Source organism: Phacochoerus africanus, chromosome 2, assembly GCF_016906955.1.
Source record: "Phacochoerus africanus isolate WHEZ1 chromosome 2, ROS_Pafr_v1, whole genome shotgun sequence".
Taxonomy (NCBI): domain Eukaryota; kingdom Metazoa; phylum Chordata; class Mammalia; order Artiodactyla; family Suidae; genus Phacochoerus; species Phacochoerus africanus.
This window is the reverse complement of record NC_062545.1, coordinates 109,192,721-109,205,848: the sequence shown is the minus strand read 5'-3', so window position 1 is coordinate 109,205,848 and position 13,128 is coordinate 109,192,721. Positions and strand designations below refer to the sequence as shown.

Genomic DNA, 13,128 nt, shown 5'->3' with positions numbered 1-13,128 from the left:
CTGCGGCATATGGAGTTTCCCAGGCTAGGGGTCGAATCAGAGCTATAGTTGCTGGCCTATACCACAGCCACAGCAATGCCAGATCCAAGCCACATCTGTGACCTACACCACATTTCAGAGCAACACTGGTTCTTTAACTCACTGAGCAAGCCAGGGATCGAACCAGCAACCTCATGGTTCCTAGTCGGATTCGTTTCTACTGCCGCACAACAGGCACTCCGCCATATAGGTTATTTAATGTGTATCTTTTGGTTTGCATGTGTCTGCAAATCTGTCTTGTGTGCAAGCATCTGAATTGTTTTTGTTTTTTAGGTCTCACTTGGTTGTTTCACATTTTCCCCTCAGCACTTGGTGTTTCAATCCAAGTTGCAGTGAATACACCTGGTCCCTTGTGTTTATAGTTGCAAGGTAGTACCGTATTTTACCCATCCATCCACTCTCCTATGTGGGCACTTAGGTTGCTTCCAATCCCCAGCAACTACAAAATATCAACCCAGCAACAACATCCTCTTATGTGTTCCTTTTTGAGCCTGTAAGAGTTAGTTCCCACGTATTTAATTCCCTCATTACTGCCAGATTGTTTTCCAGAATGACTGCCCGACTTTACTCCCATCAGCAGGGCACCTGGCCTATGACACTCATTCTTCACCACCATTTGGCATTATCCAAACTACCTAATTTTTGCTAGCCTAATTGGTGGTTTAAGTGATATCTTATTGTTCTCTCCCTCCCCCCACCCCTCCCCCCACATAGAAGCTCCTGGGCCAGGAATTGCATCCTGAGCTGCAGCTGCCACCTGTATACCGAAGCTGCAGCAATGCTGGATCTTTAAGCTACTGGGCTAGGCCAGGGGTGGAATCCTAACTCCGCAGAGACCAGAACCACCGCAGAGAGGACCTGCTCTGCCACTCATTGTGCCACTCAATAATCCTCATTGTCACTTTAGCTTTTCTTTTCCCCCTTCCCCTTCCCCTTCCCTTTCCTTTTCTTCCCTAATAGAAGTTCCCTGGCTGGGGGCCAAATCAGAGCTGTAGCTGCTGGCCTAAGCCACAGCCACAGCAATGCCAGATCCCGGCCACCTCTACGACCTATACCACAGCTCATGGCAACACCAGGGATCCAATCTGTAGTCCTCATGGATACTAGTCAGATTAGTTTTTGCTGAGCCACGAAGGGAACTCCCTAACTTGTATTTTTCTGATCATGAACACATCTCACCATCGCTTCAAACGCCTGCAGGCTTGCCCGGATTTGTATTCCTAAATGCCCGCTCAAGTAGTGGGGGTCCGACTTTCAGCGCTTGGGGGCGCCAGACCAGGAGTCCTGCTGGAGGTTTGCATCCGGGTGCGGGAGGCAGGGACTGCTCTGGGAAGACACGTCTTGGGGGACCCTCAGAGCCCCAAGTGGCCCAGACCCGCCGGGCCGTGGGAGACCGAGGAGGGGCCAGGGATGGGGGCGGTGAGCCGGAGACAGCAGTAGCCGAGCAAGCAGCATACTTAAGGGCCGAGGAGAGGCGAGGGTTCTGGAGGAGCCGCTGTCGCCCGAACCCCGACGCTCCTGGAAGCCTTGCCCCCACTCCCTGCTCAGCTCCAGCTCCCTCGCTTCCCAGGCCCCTTCCGGTGGACGCGCTTCTCGTGCACCCGCAGAAGCGCACGGGGCTGAGGAGCAGCCGCATGGAGGAGGAGTTGGCGTGGAAGACCGATGGCCGTGAGTCCCCGGGCCCGTGGGCGGAGACAGAGGCAGGCAGAGGATGCCCCGCACCACCCCTGCTCTGGCGACCAAGGTTGCGATTGACGCAGTCAGCATGGCAGTTTCGGTCTTGGGGTTCTTTGCGAGGAACGCGCACCTGCCCAAAGGGACACTGGCTGCTTGTCTGGGACTCGGAGACACTCCCCACCCTGGAACGGGGAGCTTCGGTGGAGAAGACGTTAGCTAGAGATAGGATGGTGGTGCGACCCTTTATGCGTACTTACTTTGTGTGCTGGGCTGAGCCAGGAAAGGCACATTATTTGATCTTCACAGAGACAATGAGTGGAACCCTCTGTTAGCTCCATTCTGCAGAAGAGAACGCTGGGGCCGAGGGTGATTAAACAAGTTGCCCAGGGTCACACAGCCTTTAAGTGGCAGAAATGCTGAAGGCCCCAGCTCTCCCAGGTTGTGCTGGTTGGGGAGTGAGGACCATATCAGATGCTGAGAGTGAGACCCAGAGGAGAGGAGAGCACCTCAGTGTGCCAACTGCCGGGATCTCTAAGCTGGGCAGCTTGGGGGCCTTTGGCTGCACTGCCTGGCAAGGGGAGAGGATTGTGCCAGTGTCCTGACGGGTTGGGGGTGCCAGTGATGGCTCTATCAGGTGCTAATTCTTTCAGAGGGTACAGGGTTCTCTTTGGGGAAGAGGATCACTTGAGCAGGCCCTTTAAGAATGTGCAGCAATGGAGCATTGGCGCATGTAGGAGGAAATTCTGGGCAAAGGACCCAGCATGGGCAAGGGCTCAGAGGCCATCGTGCAATGTGTGTTTGATGTGGCCAGAAAGAGGATGCATAGGTTGAGGTGGATGGAAGAGATGAGATTAGACTTGATTTCACCCGCCTGCTCTGCAGGGTCTGCTTGCTCTTATTCAGACTCTTGGTTTTTGGTCAACACAAACCAGGCCACACCCCCTAGTCTTCCACTAAGATCTCCACAGATCCCTTTGTCACCATCCTGATTTTATAACCCAAGGAACTGAAACCCCCAAGGGGGATGTTTCCTGCTGTTAGAAAGTGGCAGTGTGGGTACTTAAACCCCAGCTTCTCCAAGCTCACCCCTGAAGTGCTAGATCTTTTGCCCAAACTGGATTATGGTGGTTTTCCTCCAAGAGGTTAAGGAAAGGCCAGCTCAGGACACAGTGCTTCCCAGAGATGTTTGAGATCTAAGAGGGATTCTTCCAGAAGGGCCCTCTCCTCACCTACAGGAAAAGCAGAGCCTTCAGGGTGAGGAAGGGTGGAGCTATGAGAGGGGATCACATTTGGAAGGCAGTGTTTTCCCTTCTCCCCTGAAGAACTGACATGAAGCTTCCCCACCTCCTGATAAACCTCTTTCCTGCCATTTACCTGAGCTTGTGGTTTGGTTTTCCAGGGAACTAATGAGTCTTAACTGGGGCAACATCTTAGAGTTCCAAAGCCCTGAAGAAATTTCATGATTTGTGTGTCAGTTGCTCATTCAACAGATAGGCGCAAGGGCCTGAATTTGGGGATACAGTAGTTAACAAATCGGACTCATCTCTTCCTTCATGGACTTATATTGGGGGAAGCAGACAATAAACCTAATAAATATGTAAATATAGCAGATGCCAATGGTGAGAGGTGCTGTGGAAAAAAGCAGTGTGAGGAGGCAGGTAGGGAGGGTATTTCCTTGCTTAGGGCTTTGCTGGCTTCCCTGAATGAAGGAGGCCGCATTACCCCCAGGTCTTTGGCTGCCAAAACTTATTCTCTGACCCTTTGCTTTGGAGGAATAATAGTGATGATGATGATGGTATTTTTTGCCAGATACCAGGCTAGGGGCTTTTCACACCTTCTATCTAATCATGACAATAACCCTGCAGGGCAGCTCATGTCCCCATTTGCAAATGAGGCAATGGCGGTACAGGAAAATTGAGTAACCTAAGTCACTGAGACAGGAAATGGCCCAGCCAGAGGGTGGTGGCTCTGAGATCCTTAGGTTGTGTCTATGAGGCCCCAGAAAGCTCCAAAGCCTCTCCTGTGTCTGGAAAACCATGTGGAATTTATCTGGAAAAACAAACTGATGACAGGCCTCTCTGATACTTTAAACAACCTAGCCTTCCCTGCCAAGACACTGGCCATCTGTCCCTGGAGACACAGAGGGGCTGGATCTGGACATTTGCAGTGGACCAAACGTGCAGGATATGGGCTTGGCAGCAAAAAAACTTCAGATTACATGTCCTGTATTGGCTGTGCAAAGGGCCAGTAAATATTTGTCTGTGCTAATGTGTCTAAGCCTTTCTGGAGGACGGACAAGTATCCAATAATCTTGGGATTTTCAGTGTCACTTGTGGAAGCAGGGTGTTATGGATTCTTCTCTATGCTCAGCTTTGGGCGCACTATCGAGCTGTGGGTGGGTTAGCAAGAGTCAAGTGTAGCCGGGGCCCCCAAGGAGCTTGCAGTCCAGCCAAAGAGACCAGACCTCCTCTCATCCAGCTAAGAGTAGTCAGGATGGCAGCAGCATGGTGGTCCAATGAGATGAGCCCTGAACCATGTCATTAGAGCTGAGTGACATGGTCAACTCAGAAAGCTGACCTGGCACCGACCCTCAGAGCCCATCGTTGTCCATGGGCTTGTCTGAGATGAAGGTGCATGGACAAAGATGAGAGGAGAGAAGAGGCCATAGGGAGGGAAATCAGAGTGGGCCCCACAACCAGGAGGCAAAAGCAGGTTAGAATTTGGGGGTGAGGAGAGAAGAGGTGGAAGGAGAAGGACAGAGAAGCCGGTGCACCTGCTTCTGGTCTCACCTGGACCTGATGCAGTGGGTGGTTCAGTAAATCCTGGCAGCCTTCTTCACTGGCTGGAGCCATGGAAAATGTGGTTGTCGACTCCAGTGGGAATGCATTCCATTCCCTTGCTCAAGAATTGCAGGATTCCCCTGGTAGTTCAGTGGGTTAAGGATCCAGCATTGTCACTGCTGTGCCATGGGTCTGATCCCTGGTCTGGAACTTCTACATGCCGCAGGTGTCATCTGCCCCCCCCGCCCCCCCCCCCGCCCCCCGAAAAGCAGCTGCAGTTGGGAAAGCTGGACTGGGTGATGGGGCACCTCTGAGGGGGGAGGGGCACATACCTGGCTCTGTGGACAGTCTTGCCCACACTCTCCCAGCTTCAGGGTTCTGCCAGGTCCTGGTCATGCAGGTGTGAGGTGCAGGTGTGAGAAGAAATAGACTATCTGGGGAAGTCCCCAGCATCAAGAGGAAGGAGAAACATCCCCTAAAGCCACCTGGGAAGACCCCTTGCCCGGGAGATGTTCAGGGCCAGGGAGGGGCCTGTTCTCTGCTCATCCTGTGCCCCTTTTGTCCCCCTAGTGCTTCCTCTGGAGAGGCAGCTCCACGAGGCTGCCCGCCGGAACCACGTCAGGAGGATCACGGAGCTGATCGGGAGGAGAGTCAACCTCAGGGCCAGAAACCATGTGTGTAAAGGGGCACTGGCTGGGGATAGTGCCAGGGTGTCGCCTCCACCCAGGAGGGGAAGTTCATGGAGCTGGAGGCAGGCACGCTGTCGTGTGTTCACTTGGGGCCCTGTCCTTCTTGTCTCAAGTTCTCTGAGGCCCAAGGTCAGGGTCAGGATTCTGACCAGCCTTGGGCAAATTCCAGCAATCCTAACTCTTAACCCCTGTGACCATCCAGAAGGCTCCCCCAAGAAACATAGGTTAGAATCAGGAGGGCAAGGGTCAAAGATCAGGAGTCAGAGGCTGGCAGATAGGGGCAGACACCTAGAGAGACAAAGATGGAGTGGTGCCTGTGGTCAGAAGTCCAGGGGTTCAGGACCAAGACAAGCTGGGCATGTGTGAGGCAGCAGTTTAGTTCAGTCTTCCGAGGGCCTCCTGTGCCCGCTGAGTGTGTGAAGCTGCTGTGCCCTCAGGTCTGCCTTTGGGGGGTTTCAAAACCGGGCTGGAAGGCAGACCAGGGCCGCTGACCAAGCCTCAGGGAAGGGCACAGGTGGGGTGGTCCACAGCCCCGCTAGAGAAGGGGGCAGAGGGAAAAGCCATTCCTTCTGGTGGGGATACTGGGAACAGGTTTGGGTACCACACCCTGCTGTGGGGCTTCTAGCCATCAGGTGCATCTTAGAGGAGAGGGCCTGGGTGGGAGGCAGTGGCTGAGAGGATTGGGTGTGGGATTCCTGACTGCAGCAGAGGCTTCTCTGTCTGGTTTGAGATGACAAGGATACAACCTGGGTCTTTGGAGCCTGCCTGGGGCCCAGGGATAGTAGCAGGAATTCAAGCATGTGTCTGGTGTGTTTTGGTTTTTAGAGCTCTCATTCACTTGTTTCCTTGGTCCTCAATGACCTCTGGAGAGTTGAGGAGGGCAAGGATTAGTCCTATTTATAGCTGCAGGCAGGCACAGAGGGGGCAGCAAGTCACCTTAGGTCACACAGCACGTTATTGGTGACTGGATCCTTGGTCTCAACTCTTGGACAAGCACTTACAAGGAAGTATGGCTTGTAGAATGATAGGATGCTAATGCTACATTCAGTTCATTCATTCAGTAAGTATTAATGGCTTATTCTGTGCTGGCACTGTGCTAGGTGCTGGAGACAGTAGAACCCATGGCAGACGTGGTCCCTGCCCTTAGAGCTGGTAGTCTGGTGCAGGAGGATAGACATTAAACGGAGTCTCTCACAAACTAGGAGTTCCTGTCGTGGCACAGTGGTTAACGAATCCGACTAGGAACCATGAGATTGTGGGTTCAATTCCTGGTCTTGCTCAGTGGGTTAAGGATATGGCATTGCTGTGAGCTGTGGTGTAGGTTGCAGACATGGCTCGGATCTGGCGTTGCTGTGGCTCTGGCATAGGCCAGTGGCTATAGCTCCGATTAGACCCCTAGCCTGGGAATCTCCATTTGCCGTGAGTGCAGCCCTAGAAAAGGCAAAAAGACAAAAAAAAAATAAAATAAAATAAAAATAAACAGAGTCCCTCACAAACTAATCATTCCCACTGTCATCATTTGAGAGCATTTGGGGACTGGCGGGGCCTGCCTGGCCGGAAGGCTTCCCAAGGAAGTGGCATTTTTATAGGAACCAGTGAAGAAGGGCATTGTTCCAGCAGAGGAGACAGCATGGATGGAAGGAAGGGGACAGCTGGTCCCTAGAGAGGACCATGTAGAAAATTAATATTTTCTCTCGTTGCCCTTTCACATGCCAAAAACTGTAGAGAGAAGTGGGTTCATGGATCGGAGGCTGGCCTCCTCCATGTCTGCTCAGATGTGCTAAGGGTCAGAGGCTGTAGTGAGTTTCCAGGTGGCCTGACAATGAAATGGGGGGTGGGGTCAGGACCCTTCAGCTATCTTCTGAAGCAAGGAGGGGACAGAAGCGAGGCACTCAGGATTCCTTAGTGACTTGGAGAATAATCCTCAGACCCAGGTGACTGCCCAGCAGAGGGGACAGCAGGAACAAAGACTTGGAGGCAGGATGTTTGGCATTTCTGAGAAGCAGTGCTGGGCTGTGCAGGGCCTCATAGGCCCCAGGGTTAGGAGTTTGACCCAAGAGCAGTGGGAAGCTGGGAAGAGTTTTAGGTGGGAGACAGATGGATCTAGACATGGTGGTGTTTTACCATGTTTGTTTCAGCTGCTGCAGCTTGGAAGAGGAGGGGGCCAGAGAAGGGCTATGACCCTAGCTGGCTGGTCATCAGAGCCAGCAAAAACCCTTCCACCCAGCAGACCAGCTTTCCTGGCCAGAATGTAGGAAGGGCGTGGGAGGCAGGCCAGGCAGCCAGCCAGTGCCTCACAAGTTTCCTCCTCCTCCTGGCAGGTGGGCCAGGTGGCCCTGCACTGGGCTGCGGGCGCAGGGCATGAGCAGGCTGTGCGGCTGCTCCTGGAACACGAGGCTGCTGTAGATGATGAGGATGCGGTATGGGCTCCCTCACGGAGGCATGTCTGTTCGTGCATGTCTGTGCATGCATGTCTGTCTACCTGTCTGTCTCAGGGTGGGGCGGACCATCCGGGAGCTCGTTCTGGGTCTCTGAGCCAGGTGTCATTGCCAAGGTTGTTGCTAATACACAGATGCACAGGTGCAGGCTGGGAAGAGAGTCAGCCTTCAGGGGATCGGAGACACTGCACTGATCCCGTTTTCTCCTTGCACAGTCATAGAGATAGCTTCATTTTCAAGGGCCTTTCAGTTCTCAGCCTTTTCAGTCCCTTGTGATGCTGTGTGAACAGGGAGAGAGATAGGCTGTAGAACCTGTCATTGGGTGAATTGATACAGGCCTCACTAGTAAAGTCTTCAGGAGGGAGGTCTCTCATGATATGCCACAGGGCTCTGCCCCGACATACACTAACCAACAACTTGGATAAAGACTCACAGTCTTACTTAACAAATGGGCAGGCAGCACATTACTGAGTAGAGAGCATGGAAAAACAAGGTCCACAAAATTATCTCTGTGGGCTTAGGCAATGGCTTGAATCTGATGACACTTGACGGGGATACATTTTTTAAAAATTAAAAACTTCCCTGCAGAGACTTGGCTTCCATGGAAATACTTTCCTTTGTTCTGACTTTTTGCTCTGAGGCCCCACCACAAAGTGAGGCTTGATTGCAAGTCAGGGCTGCAAGTGCAGCAGCCGTACCTCCCTGCCCACTTCCTCACCCCATCTCCTCCCTTCGCCTGCTTAGGCCTCATTTAGAGATGACCCTGGAAGGAGAACCTGTGGGATCCTTAGTCTGAATTCCCCAGGAAACCACTGGAACTTCTTGTATCAGCCCTTTGCCCACAAAGACCCCCACTGTCACCACTGTGCCCTGTTATTTCTCCCTTGAGGGGCTAAGTGAGAAGAGAAGATACGAGGGACAAGAGTAAGAGAGGGTGCTTTTAGGAGCACAAAGGAGGGTGTTTCCTTTGCAAACAGCAATAAAGACATTTTGAAACATAAGAAGGCTGGGAGTTCCCTTGTGGCTCAGTGGTTAACAAACCCAACTAGGATCCATGAGGACGTGAGTTCAATCATGCCTTGCTCAGTGGGTTAAGGATCCGGCATTGCCGTGAGCTGTGGTGTAGGTCGCAGATGCTGCTCGGATCTGGTGTTGCTGTGGCTGTGGCGTAGGCTGGCAGCTACAGCCCCGATTGGACCCCTAGCCTGAGAACCTCCATATGCCGCCATTGTGGCCCTAAAAAGCTGGGAAAAAAAAAAAAAAAAAGGCTGGCAGGAGGAGACATTGAAGAAGGGAAATCAAATCCTGTTGTTGGGGGAGGGTCTCTAGTGAAAAGCCACAGGGCTCTCTCCTGAATAGACCATGGAACTAGGGTCTATCCCTGGCACTGAGGCTCTTGTTCCTATGAGCACTGAGCACTGACTCTTTTCATTCCCAGGCTCCTGTGTGCTTCTTACCCTGGACTCTGTCCTGTGTTTGTTTTTGTTTTTGTTTTTTTTTTTTTTTGCCCGCAGCAGCTTGATGTGGGATCTGAGTTCCCAGGCCAGGGATTGATCCCGAGCTGCAGTGGTGAAAGTGCTGAGTCCTAACCACCAGACCACCAGGGAACTCCCCTGTGTTTATTCTTTCCCTTCCTTGTCCAGCCAGCTCACTGATATTCTACCAGAAACTGAGCTTTGAGCCAGTGCTAGGTCACTTGGCCTCTTTGGCTCTAGCTGGGGCCAACTCCAATCCCCATTTGAGGTGCTTTGGTGGATCCAGCACCTTCCCCACGGTTTCAGGAAGAATGGCTTAAATTCATATGGTTACTCCTGGCTCTTACATCTAGTTCCCTATCAGTTTTCACTGTCCTCTTGAAATTGGCAAGTAGTCCCTTTTTTTCCCCTCTTTTTTTTTTTTTTTTGTCTTTTCTAGGGCCATACCCACAGCATATGGAGGTTCCAGGCTAGGGATCAAATTAGAGCTACAGCTGCCGGCCTATGCCACAGCCACAGCAATACCAGATCCGAGCTGCATCTGTGACCTACACACAGCTCATGGCAGCACGGGATTCTTAACCCACTGAGCAAGGCCAGGGATCGAACCCACAACCTCATGGTTCCTGGTCGGATTTGTTTCTGCTTCACCATGATGGAAACTCCAGTGCTGTTGTTCCCCCCCCCCGCCAGGTTAGGGGTTGAATGGGAGCTGTAGCCACTGGCCTGTGCCACAGCCACAACAACGCCAGATCTGAGCTGCATCTGTGACCTACACCACAGTTCATGGCAATGCTGGATCCTCAATCCACTGAGTTAGGCCAGGGATCAAACCTGCATCCTCATGGATTCTAGTCAGATTTGTTTGCATTGAGCCACGACAGAAACTCCTCAATGCTGTTCTTAATCTGCACCACCCTCCTCCCTGCTGCCAAATCCCGCCATGATGCTTAGTCGGTTCTTTCTGGGTTTCGCCTTTCATTCCAACCACTTGCCGCAGCTTTTACCCAAACACAGTTCTGTCCCTAAGAGAGATTCTGGTGCCAACCTCCAAGACCCCTTTTCCTGGCACCTGCACAAGAGCTCTTCATAGAGCTAATGGGGAAGCAGTTATGATTAGGGTTCTGTGCAGATGCTCGGGTGGGGCACTCTTTCCCCAGAGGTCCAGACTATGAGATTAAGGTTGATTCAGGACGAGGCCAGCCCTGTCCTTCTGGCCCCTGCCCCTGACCGTAGACAGCTTGGAGCGCGCTGGGGATGTGAACAGATCAGAGGACACTAATGCCTTGGCTCTTCCTGAAGTGGGCTCTGTGTTTCTCCTCCCACGGCAGCCCCGCTGCTTATGCTTATGGGGAGATTGTCTGGCTCATCAGTACGAGGCCATACTGTGGGCCCCACTCTGTTTTTGTGGGAAAATCTGTTCTGGTTTATGAACACCCATCTTATACACTTCAGGGGTGCCTGAAACCAAGGGAGGGCAGTGTAGCCTTTAGGCCAAAGGTGGTGATGATCTCCCAGGCCTCTGCTCTGCTCAGACCCTGGTGATCTCACCACACCCAAGGAACGATAGCCAAAACCCATTTCTGGAGGGTGGCTGGCTGTCAGTGCATCCTGGGAGGTGAGTTCGGAGGCCTGGGGGTGCTCCTCACAGAGAAGGAAAGACTCGGTAGGGATGGGGACGAGGGCTGCCTTCAGATGCAGAACCCCATCAAGGTGGGGGTCAGTGAAGGGGCTCTGGTGACCCGGAAGCACTTTGCAGGTATTGAGAAAGAGGATCCGCAAAGAGGGGCTGGGCGGCCATCGCAAGAAGACCTAGATGTACTTTCAGTTGCTCCAAAGAGCAAGCATGGTGGAAAACACTGGGATGCAGATTTCATCACAGCATGAGGAAGGATTTCTGGTGGGGAGAAGTGCTTGACAGTTTGGTGGTTGTCTTGTGCCCTGGCGAGGTGCCATCCCTGCATGTGTGCAGATTTAAGCCATCTTCCTGGAGCATGTTCTTCAGGAGATTCAGTTGATTCTCAAACACCAGTCCAAAATGAGGTCTTCACCAGTCCTAGCAAATCAGAAAATAAGAACAATGCAGTGTGTGTTTCATGTAGCTATATTTGGAGAGTATGTTCAGAGATTGGCTCCTTTCAAGTTGTTTGTGTTAAAGTGGTCCTGACTTTATGAACTGGTGGTGAGAGCAGATGGCAGCTGGTTTTTGTTTGTCAGTTTCTTTTTTGGCCGTTTGGAGTTCTGGGGCCAGGGATCAGATCTGAGCTACAGAGGCAATCTATGGCACAGCTGCAGCAGTGCTGGATCCTTTAACCCACTGTACCTGGCTGGGGATCGAACCCACATCCTGGTGCTGTGGAGATGCTGCCCATCCCATTATGCCAGAGCACGAACTCCTGGCAGCTGTTTTAAGTTAAGCAACCTCACAAAAGTTTGCAGTTCTTGCAGGAGTAAATCCTTGGAGTTCTCATCACAGAGAGAAAATCTTTTTTTTCCTTTTTTCTTTTCTTTTTATTGTAGCTATGTGAGAAGATGGATACTAGTTGAACCTATTCTCATCATTTCAAAATATATGTAAATCAAACCATCATGCTGTATGCCTTAAACTTAAACAGTGATGTATATCAATTATTTCTCAGTAAGGGTTCCTGTTGTGGCTCAGGGAGTTACAAACCTGACTAGTATCCATGAGGGCTCAATCCCTGGCCTTGCTCAGTGGGTTAAGGATCCAGCGTTGCTGTGGGCTGTGGTGTAGGTCACAGATGCAGCCTGGATCCTGCATTGCTGTGGCTGTGGTGTAGGTCAGCAGCTACAGCTATGATTCGACCCCTAGCCTAGGAACTTCCATATGCCACAGGTGCGGCCCTAAGAAGAAAAAAATTACTTTTCAATAAAACTGGATAAAAAAAGTTTCCAATCGTATATCAGCCTCTATTTAATGTAATTTCCTGGATTTTAAATTCCTAAAGCCCAGAGCTCTCTGGCCTGGGTGGCACTTAAGATCCTTTATGGTTGCATGATTTTGCAGTGCAGACTCAGGCCCAGGTGGCACAGCCACACCTACTCTCACTTCCTGCCCTGTGTCCTCTCCCCCAGTTTGGGATGAACGCGCTTCTCCTTTCTGCCTGGTTCGGCCACTTGCAGATCCTCCAGATCCTGGTCAACTCCGGGGCCAAGATCCACTGTGAGAACAAGGTAAGACCTCAACTGGCAGCCCACTTTCCCCCCTGCCCCCAGCTGCACAGGGCTGCCCTCCTCTGCCCACCCCTGCTGCTTGTCCCCATTGCTTTCCCCTCTGTCCCCCTCCCCCTCACATGTGCCTCTGCCTGCCCCAGATTGACATGACCCTCTGAGATTTGTCCTGAACCCCCTGAGATCAGCCCTGGGAAGCTGGGACCCTCACTGCTTCACTGAGGCTGGGAGAAGGGCCCGAGGGTACCGCTTCCATCAACACTGAAAGCCCCTTTCTTCTGATCCCCTCACCCTTTACCACTCTGTGATGTTGGGATGGCCCCCAGCCCTCTGGTCAGCCTTCTAGTCACAAACAGGAATTAAAGTAATGTGCCCTCAGGAGTTCCTGTTGTGGGGCAGCAGAGATGACTTCAACTAGGAAGCATGAGGTTGCGGGTTTGATCCCTGGCCTTGATCAGTGGGTTGAGGATCCTGCTGCATTGCCGTGAGCTGTGGTGTGGGTTGCAGATGAGGCTCGGATCCTGTGTAGCTGTGGCTGTGGTGTAGGCCAGCAGCTATGGCTCTGATCGGACCCTTAGCCAGGGAACCTCCATATGCCGCGGGTGCAGCCCTAAAAGAGCAAAATAAATAAATAATAATAATAAAGTAACGAACCCTCAGAGGATTAAATGAGAAGGAGGTGAGGGCTCCTCCCTTCCGCAGGGTTCAGTCTCCCTGGAGTCAGTGTGGCCTGGTGGAAGGAACAAAGCACCGTTCACCAAACTCTGGGACCTTGGGTGAGCTTTACCACCCTGAGCCTCAGTTTTCCCATTTGGAAATAGGCTGCTAGTACCCAGCT

The 13,128-nt window shown here is 52.1% G+C and overlaps 1 protein-coding gene across 7 annotated transcripts in view; it reads left to right on the top strand.

Moving 5' to 3' along the window:
• The first annotated feature begins 1,161 nt into the window (after positions 1-1,161).
• The window catches only part of ANKDD1A (ankyrin repeat and death domain containing 1A), a 43,858-nt gene continuing 31,891 nt past the window's right edge, over positions 1,162-13,128 (top strand). For 2 of the 7 annotated variants that reach the window (XM_047765686.1, XM_047765666.1), the window contains exons 1-3: positions 1,168-1,707; positions 5,067-5,170; positions 12,195-12,293. In XM_047765686.1, coding sequence (XP_047621642.1) covers positions 1,674-1,707; positions 5,067-5,170; positions 12,195-12,293 — 237 coding nt within the window. In that variant the 5' untranslated portion in view covers positions 1,168-1,673. Of the gene's footprint in view, positions 1,708-5,066; positions 5,171-7,506; positions 7,606-12,194; positions 12,294-13,128 lie in introns of all 7 variants that reach the window. The other 5 variants (XM_047765725.1, XM_047765706.1, XM_047765676.1 and 2 more) reach the window with 5 other exon arrangements.